The sequence below is a fragment of the Athene cunicularia genome, assembly GCF_003259725.1.
Source record: "Athene cunicularia isolate RWA chromosome 1 unlocalized genomic scaffold, athCun1 chr1_part1, whole genome shotgun sequence".
Classification (NCBI taxonomy): Eukaryota; Metazoa; Chordata; class Aves; order Strigiformes; family Strigidae; genus Athene; species Athene cunicularia.
Window position 1 is genome coordinate 88,538,642 of NW_020799091.1, and position 24,214 is coordinate 88,562,855.

Genomic DNA, 24,214 nt, shown 5'->3' on the forward strand with positions numbered 1-24,214 from the left:
AACGAGACAAATAACCAAAGATATATATTTAGAGAGAGAGTAAGGAAAGATACACACTGTTGACCTTCCAACATTGTAACTAGAGGAAATAACTTATGCTACCAGTGGCAAAGAAAAAGAAGCTGTTCATCAAAAATGTAGCACTTATACTTGGTAAGAGGACTGTGGAATTCACTGCCAAAGGATGCCATGGATGCTAACAGGTCCAAGGGGATATCAAATAAAGTTCTCTATGGAGAACTTCATATCATAAGACATGCAGTATTAGGTCAGAGCAATGACCCATGCAGCCCAATATTTGGTCTCCATAGCAATGGGCCCATGCAGCCCGATATATGATCTCTACCAATAGCAAAAGCAGATGAGAAGATGCTGGTTCAGGAGATCACATATCTCCCCTAAAGTTTATCTTTTCTTGTTCTGCTACTCTCAGGATACTGAGATAGACCATTTGTCTGACTACTAGAGATACTAAGCTTTTATTAAAATTATATTCACAAAAGGAGTCACATTTCAGCTCTACTGAAGGAACAGACAAAAGAGCTTCTCACTTCATATACGTTCATTGGAATTTTATGAGAGAATAATTAAGACTTCAGCAGAAAGATTTTAATGAAATCTGCCTTGTTTAAAGGCCCTAAAAAGCCACCAGGGATCTCAGATTCAGGTTGTTTGCCACTGTATTTCTTTGGTTTCACTCAAGAAAACTTCTGTATTCTTCAGTAATTAATACTGCTTGGCTATAAAGAAGCTCCTAATGATATTCAATTAATTTTAAAATTTCCACTGAATTTGACTTATTATGATAGTTGGTAAATTTCACCAGTGTTCCTTTTTACAGAAAGGCCAGTAGGAATACAAAATTTCTCATGACAAAGTATGGCCCAGTCACATGAGTTTGAAGAAGTCCAGGAACCTGTGGGAAGAAGCAGCCTCTGCTGTTGTTGTTCAGCACTGGGAGGACTGCAGCATGTTGGAGTGACCCATGCCAGAGCAGCTAGGGAAATGCTGCAGCCTGTGGGAAGGACTCACATCAGAGAAAGTTTGTGAAGGAGAACCACACTGAGGTGGAATGTCAGAAGTTCTCCACCATGCCCAAGGTGTAAGAAGTGTCAGGACTGACTGTACACCCCATTCCCTTCCTCTTGCACTACTAACAAGGGTAGGATGTAGAGATATCAGGAGCAAAGCTGAGCCTGGGAAGAAGGGAGGGGTGGGAGGGAAGGAGTTTTTCAGATGTGGTAATGTTTTTCACTGTTCCAGTCTGTCTGTTAAGTGGTGGTGATGTTAGTATCTGAACTGAATTTATGTTTTTTTCTTCCCTTCACAAGTCTGTCTGTTGCCCATGACCATAATGGATGCATCATCCCATCCCTGTCCTTCTCTTGATTCTTGAGCCTTTTGCTTTATTTACTCCTTTTCAGTGCTGAGACAGAGTGAGTGGCTGTGAGGTGCTCAGTTTTCCCCTGAGCTCAAACCATGACAGTGTGATACTTGTTAAAACAATTAGAAAAAAAAGTGAGGTAGGTTATATAAATTTGGGCTATTAGTGTCCAAGTTGATAGCTGCTGATTTGTGTGGCTTCCAGTCTCAAAACAACATGCAAGCTTTGAAGTCACTACGTAACAAATTTCAGGTTAAAAAAGATCTGAGTGGAGTTTTGTTCACAGTGAAGTGAAAGAAAACCCCAACTCTTAGTCACATTCAGCATTAAGTCAAACTCCGTGTATATTATTTTACCTGACATATTACTTACTTGCTTTGTTTTTCCATACTTGCTACTCTGAGACTTTCCCATCGAGAATTAAGTAGATTCATTTGTTCTTGGATTTCATTCTCTTCTTCATCTGAAAGTTTTCCAAGTGTTAGAAGTTGACTTCCAACTTGCAAAACATTTCCAACACGTCCTTGGTGAGCTGTTAACTCCATCATAAAACCCTGACAATAAAAATAAAATCCAGCTTTAAGTTTGATTCTTTGGAAGGAAATAACAGACTTTGAAGAAATATTTTTCAATGCCACCACCTTCCAAACATGACTTTTGGCTTTGCTTTTTATTTTTCAAGCCCTCCCCAAACCTTGTAAACACAAATCTGAAATAAATGCTTTCACTTATTTCATAGGACAAAAATTTATTTAGTATGGAGAAGAGGAGGCTGAGGGATGACCTTATTGCTCTCTATAACCACCTGTAATGAGGTGGGTGTCGTGTAGTAACAAGTGATAGGACAAGAGGAACCATCCTCAAATTGCACAAGGGGAGGTTTTAATTGGATATTAGGAAAAATTTCTTCACCAAAAGCATTACGAAACATTGGAACAGGCTGCCAGGGAAGTGGTGGAATCACCATTCCTGGTGGTATTTAAGAGACATGCAGATCTGGTGCTTAGGAACATGGTTTAGTGGTGGATTTGCCAGTGTTGAGTTTATGGTTGGACTCAATGATCTTAGTCCTTTCCAACCTAATTGATTCTATGATTCTAGAGCACAGTCTCCTATACTATCTTTAAATTCTCCAATTTGAAATTAAAAAACAAGAAAAAAGAATAAAATAATCTAGAAGAATCTTTGGCTTTGACCTTATTTAGGGATACAAGCAGATAAATAGGTACCGAAGGATTAGTATAAACATATACCTCATGGGTGTGAAATTGTTCTTTAACAACTTCTACATCATTGGATATATCTCCTTGTGCTTGTAATGCATCTTCAGCAGAGAGAAGCCATGTGAGTACTTCTTCTAAAGCAGTTTGGTAGTTTTCAATATCCATTTCAGACCCCATCCGCAAGGTGCTAAAGGTCTTTTCTTCAACAGTTTCTAAAAACTGATCAAAACACAAGTTTTAAAAGAAATGCAAATAGCATCTTCTCATACAGTTCTACAAAGGAATAAATAGAATTCTTGTATAAAACCCTAGCTCTTTATAAAACAAAAAAAATCCAATGACTAATATGTGGAAGTACTTATTAGTATAAAATCAGTTAATTGACCAAGATCAGTTAAGATTGAGGGAAATTAAAAAAGTCATATTAAATTAGATATTTTACACTAGAATTCAAAGTTCCTACCAAGTATTCTGAATAGTGACAATATTTAAATTATACCCGTAGAGTGCTGTTATACATGTTCTTCAATAAATACTCTGATTGTTCATTTTTAGTTTGTTGTTTTCTATTAAAGTATTCTCTCTTGGAGATGAGAGAGAAATTTATTTCCCACAGCAGCTAGTAAAAATATACCATTAAAAAAGCAGCCAGTTACATGCTGACATTGCAGGTTATCTATGGAAAACGATATTAAAAAAGAAAACCAGCCCTTTACACTACATGCAATGCTAGGCTTGAGCAATCCATAGACACTCATTTTGTGAAAACCATTCTAGAAATCTCAGAAAAAGCTCCAAAATCTCATGAAAAATAACTTTTTAAGAACAAAAGTGCATTACTGTTGATTTATCTTTCCTCCAAGGGCCACCCTTGCATTCATTCTTTACAAGCCAGATGACAAGCACAGAATTCGTACTTTTACTGCTTAAAGTCAAGAGAAATCAGCAACAAGTATTTACTGATTAGTGTAATAGAGAAGATTTGCTACTGAAGATATCATCCCATATTTTTTTCAAAAGTTCTGAAGAAGTTGAGCTACTTTGCTATCAAGTTAATATAAACACACACTCTACATAAAAATACATTTATGCATTTGTAAAAGAATTATACAAAGGCACTTAATGTTTTTACAGCTGGCAGAAATTGTCTGTACTGCCATATTTGTGCTGATAAAACACTCAAAGCAGTTTCTAAAGGCTTTCACTGTAGTTTAGGACAGAAAGCAAAAATTTATCACTAGATCCAGAAGCAGGAAGTGTAATGGATGTAATGTGATCACTTAAAATGAAATCTGTAATCTTTATCTTCACAACAACAAATTCACTCATAATTGTATAAATCTAATAATCACATGCAATTTACATGAATCCCTCTGTCATATGTGTGTTGGGCTAGCTAAAACACCAGTCATAACTTCATCACCACTTATATGTGAAAACCAACATTTAGTGACTAGTTCCGCATTAGAAAAGCAGTCAGAAATCTGATGAACTCAATAGTGTTTTGTTTTGGTTTTTTTTTTGAAATAACGTACCATCATACAGAAATATAAACAGAGAAGCAAAGAAAATGTTCAACATCTATTTCTGTGACACAAAATAATAATTGAATCACGTGCAACTCCAGATTTTAAGTAGCATGCAACACAGTAAGAAATTACACCCAACCACATCACATTACTGCAGCAAGATAGGTTTTTTGTACTATACAAGCTACTGTGGAAAGGGATATCATTATCATTGCTTTTGCATATGTAATAATTTTTTTTCTTTCTATAACAATATTGTATAGAATACATCCACATCTGATACACTGGGTTAAAAAAAAATGCTGTAACTGCTGAGTGAGACAAGGGATATCACGTTGGCAGAGACCTGTGATGATCTCTGTCATCTATTGGCTTGAAAATTGTCCATCTGAAAATACTTCTTTCTCTAGATCTAATATAGAATGTTGTGTTGTGTATGACAAGTGTTTAACTAAACACCCCCTAACAACTCTTTTTCTGAGGAATGACTACTCAGTAAAATTTTCCCTGGCCATCTTGGCCAGCATTTTCACTGCTTTCTCTCATGCTATCACAAATATTATATGGAATCGCATTGAAAAATCTCAGACTCATGACCTTCAATGGCAAAATGGTGCAGATTGATTTCCGATCCATTATAATAACTCTCAAAGCAGCATAAAGAAAAGCAAACACTCTAATGTAAATGGAAATCAAAAGAGTTTCTTGACAGGTATTCCAAAGTATGTTCTCATTAAAAAAATGCCCATTTTTTGACATCAGGAAATCAGAAAAGGGCTAGAGAAAGTATAAAGAAAGGACTCTGTGGAATGGTTTTGGCAATCTTTATATCTGGTAGAGAGAGGAAACAACTTTTCCACCTTCCCTCCAATATTACAGCATAAATGACAGCAGAGTTGGGATCAGTCATGAGGTGACAAAGCAGAGGAATGGATATCAGCTGTGGTTGAAGTACAAATAGTTAAAAAAAGAAGAAAATATTATGTATAGCACAACTGAATAATCTTTAACTGCTGATGTCTAATAAAGTCACTAGATCATTATGCCTTCTCTTCCTCATGCATTTTGGGGACAATAAAAAATAAAACAGAGAATAATCATCAGAAACTGAAATATTAGTAGCATCTTGTTATTTTAGAGTGCATTGAGCATGCAGAGTATTTGCATTCAAATTAATTAAAACAAATCATCCTCACTGGTTCAATTGATAAAATCAAGCTATGGCTACACATTTTCACAATTGTGTGAAATTTCCTTCTGCATCTTTAAGCACACTCTCTGTTAATAAGCCAGAGTAGAGAAATGGTTGCCTTGATCTGAATCTACATAAGCAGAGAATATTTGCATTGTAAAAAGTCTACAAGCATAAAGAAACATGCCTCAGAGTCAACAGCTGGTTTTGACTTGACAAAACACATATATTTTAAAATCCACTCTTATATGCTATCTTTACTACTTCTGTCAGTGCTGTTGGCACTCTGAAAGATAACTGTACATCCTTGCTCATCCTGCAAAAACCAACTACTCAAATCAGCAGAAATTCAGACTGTTGGCTCAGCTACTCTTTAACTAAGCTTCTCTTTAACTAAGTTAAATATTCACACTTGACGGCTACTGCCTAAATGCCTATGCCACACACTTTGTATTAAAAAGTAAAAACAAACAAAGAAGTATATCAATGTAATATTCATCTACATAAATATTATTCATTCCATAATACAAACCCAATTTAAGTATGCACATCCTACAGCACCTATCAGAATCCACACTGAAATAATCCACTGTGCTGGTTTTAGCTGGGATAGAGTTAAATTTTCTTCATATTAGCTAGCATAGGACTATGTTTTAGATTTGTGCTGGAAACAGCATTGATAACACAGGGATGTTTTAGCTATTGCTGAGCAGTGCTTGCACAGCATCAAGGCCTTTTCTGCCTCTCACCCCACCCCACCAGCCAACAGGCTGGGGGTGCACAAGAAATTGGGAGGAGACACAGCTGGGACAGCTGACCCCAAGTGACCAAAGGGGTATTCCCATGACATATGATGTCATGCTCAGCATATAAAGCTGAGGGAAGAAGGAGGAAGGGGGGGGATGTTTGAAGTGATGGTGTTTGTCTTCCCAAGTCACCATTATGTGTGACAGAACCTGGTTTTTTTTTGGAGATGGCTGAACACCTGCCTGCCTATGGGAAGTGGTGAATGAATTCCTTGTGTTGCTATGCTTGGTTTTGCTTTGCATGGCTTTCGCTTTACCTGTTAAACTGTCTTTTTTTTTTTTTTTTTTTTTTTATTATTCACTCCCCCATCCCACTGGGAATGGGGGATGGAGTGAGCAAACAGCTGTGTGGTGCTTAGCTGCTAGCTGAGGTTAATCTGTAACATCCACATAACACAAAGAGCAATGAAAACCCTGAATTTTTTAGCATAATGATAGGCAAATCTGTTTAAAAAAACCCCAAGCAACACAAAACCAATACCTCCCGTGAGTATCCTAATTTCTGGATTTATATTAATCTTTTCAGAATTCCTAAAATACTGAAAAAAAAAAAATAAAAGAGTAGAATTTTAAGGTATTGCATATATTACATTGAGAACAAAGATATGAGTTATTAACAGACTAATACACGTTGTGATGGCTGTATACAACCATATTTTTTAAGAGAATGAAAAACACTTAGGACACACTGAAGATAAATTGTTATAGCCATATATTGCTAGGAAGGCTATACTTAGGTTAAACAGCTGCTTAAATATGCATGTAGTTTCATTCTTGAATTAAAAACTATTCTTAATAAAGTATTTAATGGTTTTGCAAAACAAAGTTAATGGGGTGCAGTCAAAGCAAAATATTTAATCTACTGAATAACAACGCATGCATGATGACACAAATGTCAAGGGGAAAAATGACATGAAAAATTCAGATGTTTGATGAAGGTTGCATCTTAGCCAGTCAGCTCACAGACTATTCTGAAAAATGGCCAGCCATATGGATGGATATAGAAGGGAAAAAAATGCTCTTGTCCCATACATTGTCCTCTAGAATATATTCTTTTCTTTGCTGCTGCACATTGAAGAATTATAACTACCTGAAAAGATGGGAATTTGAATTTTTCCATGGGAATGACTTCACCATCTTCTGCTGGGATGTGAGGGCTGGAAGAAGCCAAGGAATCTTAGTTTAAATTTAACATATAAGGGGGGAAAATAAAAAGTCTTTCACCTTCAGAAGTCTGGAAAAATGACGTGTGCCTGGCAGCTGTATGAATTAATTCAAAGAGTTTAAACCATGAGCTTGCAGCTGCTTCAGGGTAAGAAAGCGAGGAGAGGAAGTTTTCCTCACCTACTATTGCATTATGCTCCTTAAGCGAGGAGAAGGATTGGACACGTTAGTAAATTCTCCAAGAATGTTTCTATTAGTTCATAAGGACTGCTTCCGAGTTTTACAAATTAGTTGGACAGTTTTAGAAAGTAGTTATGCAGCAAAGATTTAGGGTTCACTCCAGCACTTTATGTATTTTACATTTATGTATTTTCTTCCTTCAGAAACTGCCTGACCCACTATCAAAGATACAGAATCTGGCTCTATACATTTAGAGATTTAAAACTCAGAAACATAAAATTTTAAAGAAACATTTTTTTAGTAAAGGCAAATTTAAGTCCAGAGTAGGTTCCGCATTTTGAAAACTGCCTTTGCAGGATTATAGCCTCAGGAAGTAGCACACATTATTCACCCTCTAAATATGCCTCCTACCAGGTAAGATTGATACCACTCCTTATTCTTTCAGTTCCTTCAGGTTTCTCATTACAAAATTGTATTTTATGTATCTTTAAAATTGCCAAATTATAACTCTTGAAATGTTAAATGTTGAATATTCTTTGCAATAATCAAGACTGTTTTCTTAACAGATAACATCAGACTGAATAATTCAGACATATCTAGTAATACAATTAAGACACCACATTGGTCAGACTGTTATTATATAATGTTAACTATTTCCTTGCTCTAAATGAGGCTGATATTTGTCATTTTATTAAGGATTTCAAAACTGCCTTTGTGAATGAAAACATCTTGGGTCAGGAATAATTTTTTTTTTTTTTTTTCTATTCATATGAAAATCCATCCAGGTTTAATTTTATCATAAATCTGAAAAACTGCAGGTTTTGCTTGCTTGGTTGAGACAACCTAGATTTTTAGTACATGATTTTTCTCAGTGTTTCCATTTATACTGTGGATGTTTCCATCTAGATGAATTGCCCTGTCCTTGCAACTGCAGTTTTGAGATGCAGCAGATTATTAGTTCATTAAAAAAATCAATACAGCTTAGGCAATGTGCACAATGAGAGGAAAAGCTCCAGATCCACGCAGTATGGATGAAAGTACATTACAAAGGAAAGAACACACTGGAAATACTGACAGGAAAGGGGTAAAGGAAAATAAATCTCTTCAACTACTCTTAGATATGCCTGGTATAAATAAAGACTGAAAGAGGCAAATAAAGAATTTACTGGCATTAAAGGAAAATTTTGCCCCTTAGTATCTGGAGTGTAGAAGTTGGCTTGGGTCAACTGAAAGCAAGTGAAAAAACTGGAACCAATTGTGTTGGGAAAGAGACTAAGACTGGGAACTGCAAGGACAGGTAAGACAGGACTGAGTTAATAGAGAGGAACCAAGGCTCCCAGCTACCTGGAATGACTGAATTTTCTAACAATTTAAAACCTGCTTCATTTTACATACACGGTCAAGTAAGTCATTTGTTCACAAAAAGATTTTCTACTTAGCTTGCTTTCTTCAACACACCAGTACTTGGAAAAAATATCAAAGCAGGTTTTGGTTAGTATCTGTTTGACCCTTTTTCTACAAAGTGTATCAAAACATACTGGTTTTATTAACTCTAAGGAAATTTTTCAGCCTGTTTATTTAAGGATTTTAATTATATCGATTTTTTTGTTCTGACTATAAAACGCATTTCTGTTTGAAATATTACTGATAACAAGATACACAATACTTGACTCTCTAAGGAAGGCACTTCCTACTCAAGCAATTAAGAATCGTGGCTCTAAACAGTTAGATGACTCGATGTGGATGTGTAAATCAACTAACTGTGACTGAACAGAATTACTTGCACCATACCCCTATAACAAAATAATTCCTTCCTGTTGAAATGCCTAGTCTATCCACCGTTCTTCAACCACTCCCTTTTCTGATCCAAGAACAAGGCACATTCTAAGGGGATGCACATTTCAAGTGTTGTCATGTCACACAGGAGACTGAGGTCATTCGGTCTCTACATAACACATAAATAAGAGCACTCTTCACAAAGAACAGTAAAATTTTCACCCTCGGATAAATTTTCAGTATTAACTAAAGACTCTTCAAGTAACTCTCCAGTAGTAAACGGTAATAGGGTCATGAAAGTATATTACAGGTCAAGAAGCCTGGGGTCTGTTCCCAGTAGTGCTACCAACAGGGTAACTCCAGATCAGCAGATTCAGCTCCCCTGACAAATGTCTATTGTGTTTTATACTATTACATACATTAAAAGGAAAAGGTAATTTTATCCATTGATTATGATCAGTCCACCTTAATTTTAATTGTGAGCATGATACAATGCAGTAGCATATTCAAGATAGAACAGATTTAACACATTTATGCGATTTTAATTTTTAAAATATAAATTCTGAATATAATAAGGACTTAAGTAACAGTCACTTTAAAGCAGACTGTTCTGACAAAGATCTTTCAACATTCTATGTTCTTAATTAAACTGTATTCTTAAAATCTCCATGAACAAAAAATCCATTAAATGCCTAAACAGAGAAATGGGATGGAGACGGGTGAATAATGTCAGTCAAAAGAAATACAATTGGATTATCCAAAAAAGTTTTGAATCAATGTCTTGAGCATGTCAAAACACAGACTTTATTCCTTTTGTCTCTGGCAACAGAGAGAAACAGATATCAAAAGCTACTTTACCAAAATGCAATTGGAGATTTCAAGATTAAGACTACAGAAATACAGACCAAGAGTAAAAAGTTAAACAACAACAACAAAAAAATCAAGCTTTAAAAAAATTTTCATATGCACTTCATTACAAATTCTGCAGCCTTATAATTCAGAAAATTATGAAAACATATTTTTATGATTCCATCATTCTGGAATGAAAAGTAGACTCTTTTTAGCATCTGGTTTAATTGTTGCTATGTCTTCCTTTTGTTTTATATTCTCTCTCTCTTCTGATATTGCTGTCAGAAAAATCACTATTATCCCTCATCATCTTTGATTGTCATTCATCTGACCTATCATTCTCTCTCTCCTCACTGACTATGAGAAACTGTTTCTCCTACTTGCACCTAACAAAGTAACTTTGATAGTTTCTATTAGTTGCACATGCATAGACTTGTTCCCTTACCCTCACCGTTTCACATTTTCTTCAGTATTTCACGTATTCAAATCTCTTATTCACTCCATAAGCCTTTTATTACTCACACTACCAAGACAGTGCTCTTTTTTCCACTGTCACTTTACCTGAGGGCTAATCTCTGACAGAGCAACACACCTTTTTTCATTTTCTAAAGAGAAATGTGCTTTTCTTGTATGTCTAAAAATTCTTAGGCCTGTCCCCATATTGTTTCAATGTCTTCTTTAAAGTAATTTACAATGACTGCTTTAAGAATCTTTACCCTCTCACTTCAATTAATGCTCAAACCAGTTTAATAGCTATCACACTCATCTCTACACTCCACAGTATAAAGGAAAAGATTCTGCAAGCTCCCTGCATAGGCAACTCCTACTTGTAGAGAAGAATGCCTTGCTACACAAAAAATTAAGAGTGCACCTGTACAGTCAGGACTAGGCAGCTACAGGTTCACTCTGCTCACATAGGAGCTGCACACCAACACTGGTCCGACCACATGTGACCCACATTAGTTTCACACTTACTTTTTTGACTGTTTTTTCACATTGCATGAAGACTGGCTGGGCTATGTGGAATGCCTTTGGATGAAGGGACACTACTTCTGCCTGATGAGTCACTGAGCCTGCGTGTCAGCAGAAAGTTCTCTAGACATCTCAGTGTGGCATGTGCTAGAGTAACAGCAAAGACATTGGAACCAGAAGAGCCAAGTCTCAGAGCTAAGCAAAAGAGAATCTGCCCAGGAACAAGAGAACACTTCGTTCCACTTGCTGAAACACAGAAAGCTGCAGAACTGACTGAAATATAGGGTAGAAGCCTGCATAGACACACTGTAAGAGAGCACAGTTCAAATATTTTTTATTTCTATTTCATCTCATACAATCACTTTTTTCTATTTAGTAAGAGAAGTATTCTTGTGATTTATTACAAGCACAGGTGTGTGGGTTGAGCTTCCCCTTACACACATACACCTCTGGTTGGAATTAGACATTGTCAGCCTTAAGGAACCTAAGCATACTTTGTAACTATTCCAACCTTTCAAACTTCATCTCAGCCAGTACACTAGGAAAACCAAAACCAAACAGAATGATGTAAAGAAACCACACTATGTTTTTCCATTTGTCTGAAGTAGTCGAGCATAAAACAAGGAGTTTTATCGTTTCATAAGGGGTTTTGTTCTCTTCCCCTGCAGTAATCTGTTAAAAACTTTGTTGTAATTCCAAATTATAATTCCATTATCTAATGATTTAACACATCCATTATGTGCTTTATGCATAAAGGAAAAAAAGGCAGACTAACATCTATTCTACCAGCTTTGACCAGAAAGAATAACCCTCTATTGTAGAGTAGAGCACCACAAACAGAAATCAACCAGCTGCAGTAATGTTGACTAAATCTTGCTAGTAATTTTTTTTTTTTTTTTTTTTTTTTTAATAATTTCTACATGTAAAGCAGTTTTATATTATTGCCCTTGACAGTTGATAAAGCTGTCTTTATTACAAAATACACAAATGTGACAGAACAGCATCATCTTTTTGGATATATTTCAGTTGATAGCTACTGCTTGAACTTCTTTAAGTCCTGTCTTGGCTAGGGGAATTACAGCTTTATTAAAAAGGAATAAAAAAAGGTCACACATTGCAGCCTCCCTACAGTCTCTCTAAGAGGCTTTACCATAATTGCCATTGAAAACACATCAGGAACTTAACACATCAGCAAATCAACACAGAGTTTTTCTTAATTAGGGGAGAAATATGGTCCATCATGCAATACTCACTAGAGCTACCACTATTGTTCTTGGTTACCAAGTTCCCCACTTAAATGGAATTCAGCAGTATTAACATTAACCTGTTCAGGTAGATAACTGAAAGTTCATGAAATGATAATGCTGAGAACAGCAGCCATTCACATCTGCATATGCAGAATCTGAATGCAGAAAAAAGAAATTGTGATTTGAAAGAACAAGTATTGCCACTGCTCTGAAAGAGTGGAGTTTTTTCACACCATGTATCCTTGGAGAGAAGTATTCACTAAAGCTCAGTGATGAACTCTTTTGATTTCTGCTGCTTTTTTCTTTTTTATAGGACCACTCAAATAAATTCGGTCTTAACTAAATGTTGCAATGACCTACAGAAATAACATTCTCTGCTGGTAGAAAAATGCCTTGAGAATTTAGCTCCATGTCTCAGAAGGGACCGTGAGGAAAAAGTTATATAAAAGACTGTGAAGGGACACAAATACAACAATATCAATGGCCTAAAAAGTACTATAATTGATTTGATCTCATTCAGTGTACAGAATGGGCAGCATTCAACAAGGGTCTATTTAATACTGTATTTTACTGTTATTGTTCAGTGTGCAAACCTAAACCCTTGCCTCATTGAGCTCTAAGACTTATTTTTACAGATTCTCCCCCCCCCCTCCCCCAATACTCAATAGGGGGTTTTGGTGATTTCTCCCTCCTTCAATAGTCCCAAAACTTCAGCACTATCCACATATTCCTTCTATTATACATGTGTTGGAATGAAAGACAAAACATACAATAGTTCAATGTGACTGATTCATATTGTGTAAGGCCTGATTTCTCATGGTCCTATATAATAATTTAGTTCAGAGTATATTTCCCCATGAAGCTAGTCATATCCAAGTGCTCAGTGCTTCATTGGTTTAGATCTCAGCACTTCACATAACACACACAAACCTCAGGAAAATCTCTGAAAGATTACTTTGCTCAGAGAGAAAATCTGTAACAGAGATAAAGAATATTCCTGAGCAGTGCTCAACTGTTTCAGTCATGGAACTGTCTTTCTGCAATCCCCTGATCCCTTAATACCTTTCAGAAAAGCTGCAGTGCTGACCTATGGAAGAGATACACATAATAGGTTAATAGAGCTATGCAACAGGCAGGTAAAAAAGAAAGGAAAAGATGCGTACCAATAGTTGAATTTCAACTCTCTCCTTGCCCATGCAGTCATGGGCAATTCAGGAACACCTTGAGATACCCACTCTGCATCTACCTTCTAACTTCTCCGAAACAAATGTTCACAAAAGCAACAGTCTCCCTTATCACACATTCCAGACTTCCTTTCACGACAGGCTCATCCAGTTCACTGAAGGATATAAGGATACCAATTCTATTATTAAAAGCTCTGTCATAATATATCTATGTAAGACACTGAATATAAAATATTTAATGCAACCTGAATTCTACTGTTTCTCCACTTCTAAGCAGTTAACCTTACTAAAAATCCTTTAAGAGGGCAAACCTGTTCCATGTGTGTGATTTCCATGGATTTTCTTTTTAATTTTTATTTTTTAAAGTAAATTTTCATAACAGGAGTTCCATTCCTTGGCAATGCTACATAAAATGTACCATTTTGTTTGGGAGATAGTCACTGTCAGTCCAAACCAAAAATGTACAAATAATGAATTTCATCACTGCCTCTGAAGGGACAACCTACCTCAAACCATCCTTGTTCCAGATTTATCTATTCACTAACTCTTAAGGTTAGATCCATTCATCCTGGCAGCTTGTTCTAGTTTCTGCTGCTTAGGTCTCACATGTCTCTGTTTCTATAGTGTTAGCTGTTAAAATTTAAGTATATCCTAAAAGTGGGGAAATTTAGGATTCTGCAGAGATTCATAACTTGGGTAATTTTGAAGCCTTTCTTGAAACAACAATTATTCCCATGCTAATTTACAATCCCTTGAAGAACACAGAGATGTGAGAGCTTTTCTAGAAATGGACAGTTATTTTATAATACAGACAAAACAGTTTATTTTTTACTAATCCAGTCTGCAGAAACAGATTAACTGCTTTGTCAGAAGTTTTTAATTCACCATGAGGCAAACGCACCCAATCTACAATGATTTCTCAAATGTGTTACGTTTTGGTGAAAATATGGAAAGTTCTATCATTATATAAACACTCTATGAACTTGAAGCAGAAGAGTTACACAGTCTCATGGGCTGGCAGTATTACAAGACTGTGTGCAGTAGAGAGCTTTCCCCAGGGAAAGGTTAGAGCACATGCTTTTCTGAATCACCTTGTTATATGGTTACATGGTTGTTTGAAGCATTTGCTTAATAAAAAAAAAAAAAAAAAAAAGTATTTAAAAAGATGTAAGATATGTTAAACCAACTGTAACTAATGGAAAAAAAAAATATATATATATATATAATTACAGCCTACACAGGTAAAGAACAATTGAGAACCAGAAATTGGTAAGGTATGTAAACTCCCAAATAATAGAGTGAAAAGTATAAACTTTATAACTGCTACAAACATTTTGTGCTTGCTTTATGCTAGGTTAATCTACATGCAAGACAGAGATAGTTTTGAAGGAGTGGATGGAAGAGGTAGAAATGTATAGATAAAAGTTGATTTTTGTTGTTTGATGTTTGTTGTTTGTTTGTTTTTTAACTTGAATTCATCAGTGAGGGCCTGTCGACTTCAAAAGAACTTCAAGATGAGAAGGAGCAAACATTCCGGGTACCTCAGAGGCTCTACCAGTGGGTACTGTACTGATTTTAACAAAACCTGTCAGGGAAACATAATATAAATCATGGAAACACATTCTCATAGTATATATCAGATCACTGGATTTAGCACATTTTGTTTATTTTACAGTTACAGAATTAGCAATATTTATAAATGAAAATGGAAACTGCATTGAACTGCTTGAGCTTAAAAACTGAAGTAAAAGTTTGAAATTAAGTACACAAAGAGTATTTAAATAGCATTAAACTTTCCAGGCTGCACATTCTTTCAATCCTTCATTTATAAGCACACTAATATATTTCCAGTTGGGTTTACTTAGAAGAGTAGTCTGCAACCTGTGAGTCATGTACACAATAGATTCAGGCATTGCTGATTATGGGCTATCAAAATCAGTTATGGAAGTAAGCCTGCAGTACCTTAGAATTTGTTTTTCAAATTACCATGAAATTCTACAAAACCTGTAGGTGGGGATAATTTATAAACCATGCAATTAGTTCTTAATAAGGTAAGGACACTTTGGGAATTTTAATTAACAAATTTTAACAACTGGACTTTGTGTTTACAGAATAAATAATCTCTTAGCATATCTCACAAAAGATACCTGTGATGTGAGAACTGCTGGCTAAAAAAGAAAATATCCCTAATGAATGTCTAGAAAAAAAGCTAGAAGTCAAACCGAATTATTTATATTAATTAATACAGCTCACAATCCAAACCCAAAATCCATTACATGCACCAGAAAGTGACAGTACTGTTTTCTCCATCCTCGGAAGATGAATGAAATAGATGTATTGCCGAATTTTTTCGCAGAAGTCATGTTAAAATAAACTGGTTTAGGACACATGTATGCAATGAACGTACAGACTTTTGCAAATGCATAGATTTTCATGTCAGAGTACTACTTTCCACTTAAGTCAGCCCCCTCATAGATTGGGTGTGTTTGCCTCATGGTGAATTAAAATATTCCAACAAATCCAAATTATGACACTGTCACAGAGGTACACAGGGAGCAACAAGTTGGCCAGTAAAGACCAAAAGATAAAATAGTCTGCAACCACAAAATTTTAACACCCTTTCTTTGCAGAATTGCAACCATATAAATCTTAACTTATTCAACCTGTATTGTGCATTGCATTTAGCTTTCTTTTCTGTGAGTTTAAACCAGTAAAGGCATCTAATTAAGAAGCATATGTTGCAAAATTTAATCCAAGACATAACCTCAAATATACCCATAAAAAAATGTTTTCTAATGTAAGAAAATGAAGATAATTTTTCAGCTTATTTTAATCACTATAGCCAGCTACCAATCCTATTATTTTGAACTACTAAGCCCTGATAAGTTCTCTTCAGCATCTTTGTTAAAGACCATCTAGTCTTCACAATAAGAATATTTAACTCCAAAACTCTTTTTATATATTCACACAGTACAATATCAAAATGTCCTCAAAAGCATTAATAGCAAGTGCAATTAACTATAAAGAGATACATCTATAATATGACTCTTTCTTTTAAGAAATAAAGACTCTGGGACAAGAGCCAATTATTGGACATACTAATTAGTTTGTGAAGTTGAGGTTGAGGTCCTGGAGATTTCAGAGTATTCAACATTACGTGCTATTATAGTTGGAAGTCATTATTTTAAAAGGTGGTTTTGCAAAGTCATCTAAAAACTTAAATAGTCAAATTTGCTTGAATAGGCTGAATACCCTGTTCACAGCTCTTACGTGGTTTATCCTTGTTACATTTAAGCTTTTCCTAAATATATTTTAGCTTCTTTTAAAGAGTCTTTGCTTCTTCAAAACTGAAGCCACTTCAAAGAATATACTTTCAATTTAAAATTAAAAGCTAACAAAAAAGCTTTTGGAGAAGAGGTTCAAGTGATTTAATGGGTTTTAGGTTTTGGTTTGTTTTGTTGTTTTTCTCATATTCTGTAGTGTGAATACCTTGCTTGTAGCTACAAGTTCTGAATAATAAATCAAGAGCTGGAAATGAGATAAAATGATAACCAGACATCTCACAATATGCTTTTTCTCCTCTTCTGAACGCAAAGCCCCAGGTTTATAAATTAGGTAATAATGCAGAAAATATTACAGATATTTTCAATAGATAATAAGAACAAGAACTACAAAGAATTATTTCTGGACATACTAAAAACTAAATAGAAAACTTTGCTAAATGTTTACAAAGACAAGCAACTGAATAGAAGAACAGGGTGAAAAGAGGACTTTTATATTTAAAGACACCATCTCCAGCCCAGGAAATCAGAGTCACAAATCAGTGAAGGGCGAGAATATCAGAGATACTTCAATAATTTTAATCAGTCATACCTCTTTTCCTGTTCCTGTGTATCCAATTACTGGTCACTATTGGGAACAGAATAAAATGTTGTAAGAAAATCCCTTTGCTCTAATTTAAACTGTTGTCATACAGACCTAGTAGAGAGGCTCTGAAGTTTACCTGAAGGTGTACAAAAGCAGAAATCAGTCTATTTTCATGCTCCACACCTTAACATTAACTTGGCTATTTGTAAGGATCCTGCAAAGTTCAATGACATGGGAAACAGAACTAAAGATGTCTACATTACTATCAGTTATTCTTAAACTATGTATTGACTGCCTTTTCCTCACAAATTTCACAATTAGAGTGTCATCTGGCTTTTTTTTTTCCCCCTCTCAGAATAAAGGATAATGAGAAGTAGGAAATTAAAAAACAAATAAGAGAAATTATATTCAACAAAAATAACTGCATCTTTTTCTAACTGAAAAAGACATTTTTACTGTCACTTAGGAACTGTGGAGCAAAACAATGCATTGTAAATTCACATGCAAAACCTAACATTTTAGGGAAATACAAGCATGTTAGGAAGCATTCAAATAATCTGTTTTGTAGGTGAATTTTTTTTTTTTCTGATATATATATTTGTACATGCTATTTTGAAATTTTTGGTATGAAAAAAGCTTCTGACATAAAAAAGAAATCTTAACCCATGACTGATATTTCAGGGATAACATGTTTCTAATTTTTATATACATATATGTAGCATATATAATGAACTAATAGAGTCCTATTATTTTTTCTCTTTCAGATATGAACTATACGCCTTTGTTCTTTTGAGATAACAAAGGAAACCTAAAATAGCTACATCCAAATATATTCTAAAGACAGTTATTCTCTCATACAGTTATGCTCGCAGTTCAGATTAAATTATACCTCATTTAACTGACTAGAATATAAGACATGTTTATTAAGCAAAAATGTAACTGCAGTGAGGTCATTTGTGGTGATGTGACCCAAATTTACCTTCAGGTTCTGTCAAGAGGGAATTCGCTTAATTAAAGTCACTACTCAGATATAATTACTAGTGAGGTAGGCATGAAAGCATACTTCAAGAACATGGAGTTACAGGGTTCTAAATTCTCGTTATAGAGACAATGTACAATTGATTTGTATCTTGTGTAGCATCTAAATTCTTTAACAGACACTAATAATTCAGAAATTGTCAGTTTAAAAAATATAAGTGTACTGTTTTTAGCTATATTCTCTTCTACATTTGCTCTTTCTTTCTCTACACTCCTTTAAACTTCCACTTTTTCCCTTTCCAGGTGAGATCTAGCAAAAAGCAACTTCTTAGTTCTTGAATTGTAGACCTGTATTTTTTTTTTTCCTATTACATTCTCCTAGAATTAACTGTTTTGGTTCTTTGAATGTGTATCATCAGAATGTTGAAACAGAATCCATACATATTTTATCAGATACTTTTGCCTGACATGTCTCATGTGGGAGAAGAAAATTACAGGTGCTTTACAGGTAAATTTTGCCAAGCAATCTTATACTTCCCCATATCATCTTTACTAGAAGTCATAACACAACTATAAAATGAGGTATTAAATCACATATCCATTGCAATAGCTATCGTAGAATGGGAAAAAAAGTCAGAAACAAGGCTGAACAGTGAAAAGAGAAGTTAAACTTGGGAAAAATAGGAGACTAAACATGAATGAGTTGTTAAAACTTAAGTTTAAAAGCTATCAATGCAGAGAATTATTTTGACACTGAATTTAAAAGAGACAGGAGACCCAGGAAAAGACTAGAAGTAGCAACTCACATCACAGCACAACAGAGAAAGAATTTACTTGGTGATACAGAGAAGATGCAAGAGCATTGTGATTAAGAACATGAGTAGGAATAAAAGAGGTCAGAGGAATAATGAAGCTAATTTTTAAGATCACAGATACTGGAAAGAGACTGAATGTGTTCTGAAGAGGAATGGATAATTGTAAGTAGATTAAAGAATGTTTTTCAAAAAGGTAATCACACAGAAAATAGTATAATGACATGAAGGGTCTAGAGTAACATACAACATGCATAGTGCAGTGGAATTAATTCTTATTCCTGACAATATTTGCAAATGTAATTCAGGTGGGAAAACCAATGCAACCATGTAATCATATATTGTTATCACACCTCGATACCCTTCAGAATGGACAGTGTGTTGTAGCATCTCCACCTCTTGATCTTACTGTCAAATTCAAAGTCATCTAGTTACTCCTAGTAAATACTGAGTACAGAAACATTGCATTCCCCCTAATAGTTACTACAAATAGCATACATTTCCACTAGCTTATTTTCTGTGTATAAGCCTCTTTTTGATGAAATGGTGATAGTGAAAAGCATATAAAATTGAAGAATTCATATTTTCTGTTTAAAAAACAAACCAAGCTGTTTAAAATTACTGTTTTATATTGGATTTTCTTGCTTTAAGGACTTCACCATAACACTAAGACAAATAATCAGTTCAACATTTGCAAACTGTACTATCAACTGCAAAAAGTCTGTTTTATGAAGTTATCAGGTTTTGCTTCTTGATATGTAGTCTGGCATGTCTCTTAAATCACTTTTGCTGTAAGAGACAAGGCTCTTTTATATTAAAAAGTTATGGTCTGCTTCTGTTTTTAAACTTTTATAGTAGCAAAATGAGAAAATATTTTAAATTGAAGTAAAAAATGTGTTACTTCAGATAACTGAAACTAAATAGTTCCTGTTGATATGATGTACCATTGTCAAAACATCTTTGCACAATTTCCCAGGAAACTGAGTTGCATACGGTAAAACTAAATTCTTCAAGTATTTCAGTCAGCAGCACTGTTCTGCCCAGTTAATTGAGGTAGATGGTCCACTTAGTCCTGTATGAAAGGGCCCCAAGCTCACACATTACATTAGTTCACTCTTACTAGTTAATTGCAACAGGTTACCAACACTTTACCATTGGAGTCAAGAGCAAAAATGTAACAGAAATGCAAAGCCTGCTAACACTTCAAAGTGTAGCTCTTAATACTTTAGAGTCTAGTGCATTTCTGCTCTGAAACTGCTAAAATCATTTCATCACTGAGTTCACCAGGACTACTTGAGATATAAATTCTAGCACAATTTAAACAATCATTTTTTTTTTTTTTTTTTTTTTTTTTTTTTTTTTTTTTTTTTTTTTTTTTGTTTTGTTGTTGTTTTTTGTTTTTGTTTTTTTAAATAAAGTGTATAACCAGGAACTATTGGTATCCAGAATAGCAAAGAACTCACTTTAAGGGTGAAAACAAGCTAGGCATTTACAGCCTTTTCAGCACAGATCATAACAAATCAATAGAACAGGTGCATAATGAAAACAGTAGAAATGAAAACCTAAAGGAACCATTCAAGAAATAGACAACTTAATGCACTTGTGATACATGTAGCTTTTTTCAAGAGAAAAATTAAAATCATTACCTAATTAAGTAAAGACTACTGGATGGCTATCAAATGATCACAGTTGCTTCTGGAGCGGGCTGATCAATTACTACTGACTCAAAGGGAAAGGCAGCAATCCGGATCCCCAGAGCAAAAAGACATCCAAGAAAGTAATGGGAAGTACTTTCCGAGTCTTGCAGTGTACTATCAGTCCAGGCCTACCTCCTAGTCCCCTTCCTAGCCTCAAAAAAGAATAATTTAAATCAGTGGAACGCTACTAACTTTATTAAATGAACATCCTAGGGAAAAGTTACAGTGAAGACTAAAACCAACCAAAAATGTTTCAAATTATCCAGGTTTTATGCAAAGAGACTCAACATTCTCACTCTGTAATAAAGATGCTTTTATACAAGAGGAAAAACAAGCTCTTTTCCTTAGACCATGTAAAAAGTAGTCAGAATTAACAATGAAAATATTACTCTCTCTTTACACGTATAATACTTCAACACTGAAGTTCACGTGTTAAGTGTATGGAATGTTAAGTGTATGAAACAAATAGCCAACAAGCTATACTGAATAGAGTAACATCTCAGCACAAACCACATAGAAACCTAGTAAGCACACAGGAAAACATGCCACTTCTGTTATTAATCCTGTAACAGACAGTCAATTTCTTGTTTCATCTCATCTTCCCCTTGTATTGCTGATAGTCTTTGGCTTGCATCTGAAGCTGCTACCCTCTGTATATGATGCCCCTGACACAATGTATGCATGATGGGATTTTTTATTTTTTAAAGTAAGGAACAGCTTTACAGCTTCTTATCTCTGTTTCTCCCTTTTCTGTTTTAGGTTTTTGTTCTTTTTCTGACAGACAATAGAATTATTTTTAAAATTCCTCTGTTAATACTCCAGAAGCAAATCATCAAAATACAAAAGAAGACAAATATTAGATTTTCTTTATTTGTGCAAAAAGATAAAACTGAAATAGACACGTGTTCTCCACTGAACGAAGTTCAAGAAAAATATTTCAGACAGACAGAAGACCTTATCTCAAAAATAAAGGTAGGAAAACTTATTTTACATGCTTCCAGACTGAAGAAATATCAACTCGAATATGTAAGAAATGGCAACTCAGAAGCTGACACAAACAATGTACTGGACCAATGGTACCTAAGTCAATTTCTATTTCATTCAAAAAGGGAAGGTAAATGCAGTTTTGGTAGAAGCTGCATATATATTGTTACATTAGCTAGGATGTTAAACACCAAAGATAGAAACAAAAGTGAAAGATCATAGCAGAAATAAAGATGGTAGAAAAATGTAAGCCTGGAAGACTGTTTATATACAATATCAAACAAGAAACTTGCATATTGCATTTTCACCTGTCTATACTTTTTGTGGCTTACACTTCCTCTAAACACACATGCCAGTTTCACTTACATTAATGGCACCTATGCTTTAAAGTTAAAACAATCTCTTGAACAATGACACATAAAACAGGATCTTTACTCATCTTATTCGTGCTTGAGAAGTAAGCGTACTTAATTTTAGTATATTTTCCAATATACTTGCAAAAAACCTTGCAAAACATTTTGCAGAGCTCCTTCTATGAGTGCTACTTTTTTTCTATTAATAAATTAGATCTTTTAACACCATAAGCCAAACTGCATTTTCCACCCTTTTAAAAATTATATTTGTTTTTTAAAGTTTGATGCCTCACTACATCATCAAAAGTTTATTTAAACCACTGTTTCCTTTCTAATGACATCATTATGGGGCAACTAAAATTTCCTTTTGCATTTTTGAGTATGTTTTATTTCACCAAAATATATGTATTATTCCTCTGCTACGGGTAAACTAAGTTCCAATAAAACAAATGTTTTCTGTAGAAAGAGTGGGGATAAATTCGAAACATCACATTGTTCCATACAATTTTTATATTTTTTGATTTCTCATTTTTGCTATGTTTTATTATGCTTTCAGGTCTGGAATTTCTGAAGAAGATTTGAATATCTGAAAAAGTATTTGTTCCGCCCCTGCCCCAAATGTATTGTTCTTTTAAAAGGTATTTTATCTCTTCGTACTTCTCCCCTTAGCTCATTAATCACCTCAGGCTAACACACCCATATTAATGATATTACTTACAATACTTTTAAATCTTAGAAAACCATAAAGCAAAATTTCTTAATACTATGTATATGCAAAGACAAGTGCCTTTGCTGTTTGGCATGAACATGGAAAATCCATTAATATCTACCTTTATACACTTGTACTTGAAGTCTGTACATGCACACCAAACCCACAAAGTACATATTGCAGTATTTTAGAGGGAGAGTCTTCTATGCAAGCATTAAAATACACAGTTTCTATTGCATGGAAGTGACTTGAGGGGGGCAGGAAGAAAGAAACCAGCACTTTAATGATCAGTAGAGATAAGCAATGTGGCCTTTTCAAAGGTCACTGTTTCAGGTAAACATGCAGACCTGCCTGCCATACAAATGGGAATTAACAAACAATCCACAGCATTTCCTACAGACCCTGAAAACATACAACTCTAACACTACTATTATAAATACAGGGATAAAAATGGTTGTCCCCTTTCTCACAGTGTAATGATTTGGGCAAAAGGACAATCAGAAACTCCAACTGCTTCCCTAGAGAAGTGGGCACTTCAATTCACTTTTCAAAATCCAACTTTTTCATTTTAAATACAGAATTATTTGCCATGCACCAAAAATACTTTGGATTTTACCATGAAGTATTATATGCACCTGAGGGAACAAAGGTTTTATCCTCAGAAATCTTACCATTATAACAGAGTAAAACATGAAGCTAATTCCTCAAAATTACAGCTACACTTGGGCACAGACATATCCTGTACTCATTTTTTGAAGCTATCTTATTTAAAAACACTCTTTAATTATACTTTAGCTAACAAAAATTCATCCACGTGATGGTGTACCATGGGATAGGAAATTTAGTTAAATTATACAAAAGTAGTGAAATTAAAACTGACCAGTAGTTCAATGGAGAAAATGCATGCAATCCTTTATGTTTTCATCATATTCATAAACATTTAACCAACACTGAAAGCTATTATTTGTTAAAATAAATGCCTCCTCTGTCACTGCAGAGAGTCAGGCAGAGAAAGCTGAGATGAAGCTAGCAGGGTCAAGAAAGCTTCTCTCAGTGATGAGGGACAGCAAAGCTGTTGAGAAAGTGGAAGCTCTGGAGCAAACTTTCTGTCTTATTCTTGAGCACATGAACAAAATGTGCTGCTGCTGCTACAATGCTGATATATTTTTCTGGGTTAGTGTTTTTGTGTGTGTGTTATTGATAATTCTCAGCTGGAGGCACAAAAATATTAGACTAACATATGAAGTAGAAAATCTCATTTTTGATGTCTTTTTATTGATGTCAGATCTAGATAAATTAATCAGTAAG

General features: G+C 34.7%; 1 protein-coding gene across 10 annotated transcripts in view; it reads right to left on the reverse strand.

The window, feature by feature from the left end:
• Window positions 1–24,214, reverse strand: part of DMD (dystrophin) — a 1,208,820-nt gene that overhangs the window by 826,085 nt on the left and 358,521 nt on the right. For all 10 annotated transcript variants that reach the window (XM_026858158.1, XM_026858211.1, XM_026858140.1 and 7 more), the window contains 2 exons: window positions 2,638–2,826; window positions 1,757–1,938 (listed from right to left, as the gene is read on the reverse strand). In XM_026858158.1, the coding sequence (XP_026713959.1) occupies window positions 1,757–1,938; window positions 2,638–2,826 (371 nt within the window). The remainder of the gene's footprint in view (window positions 1–1,756; window positions 1,939–2,637; window positions 2,827–24,214) is intronic.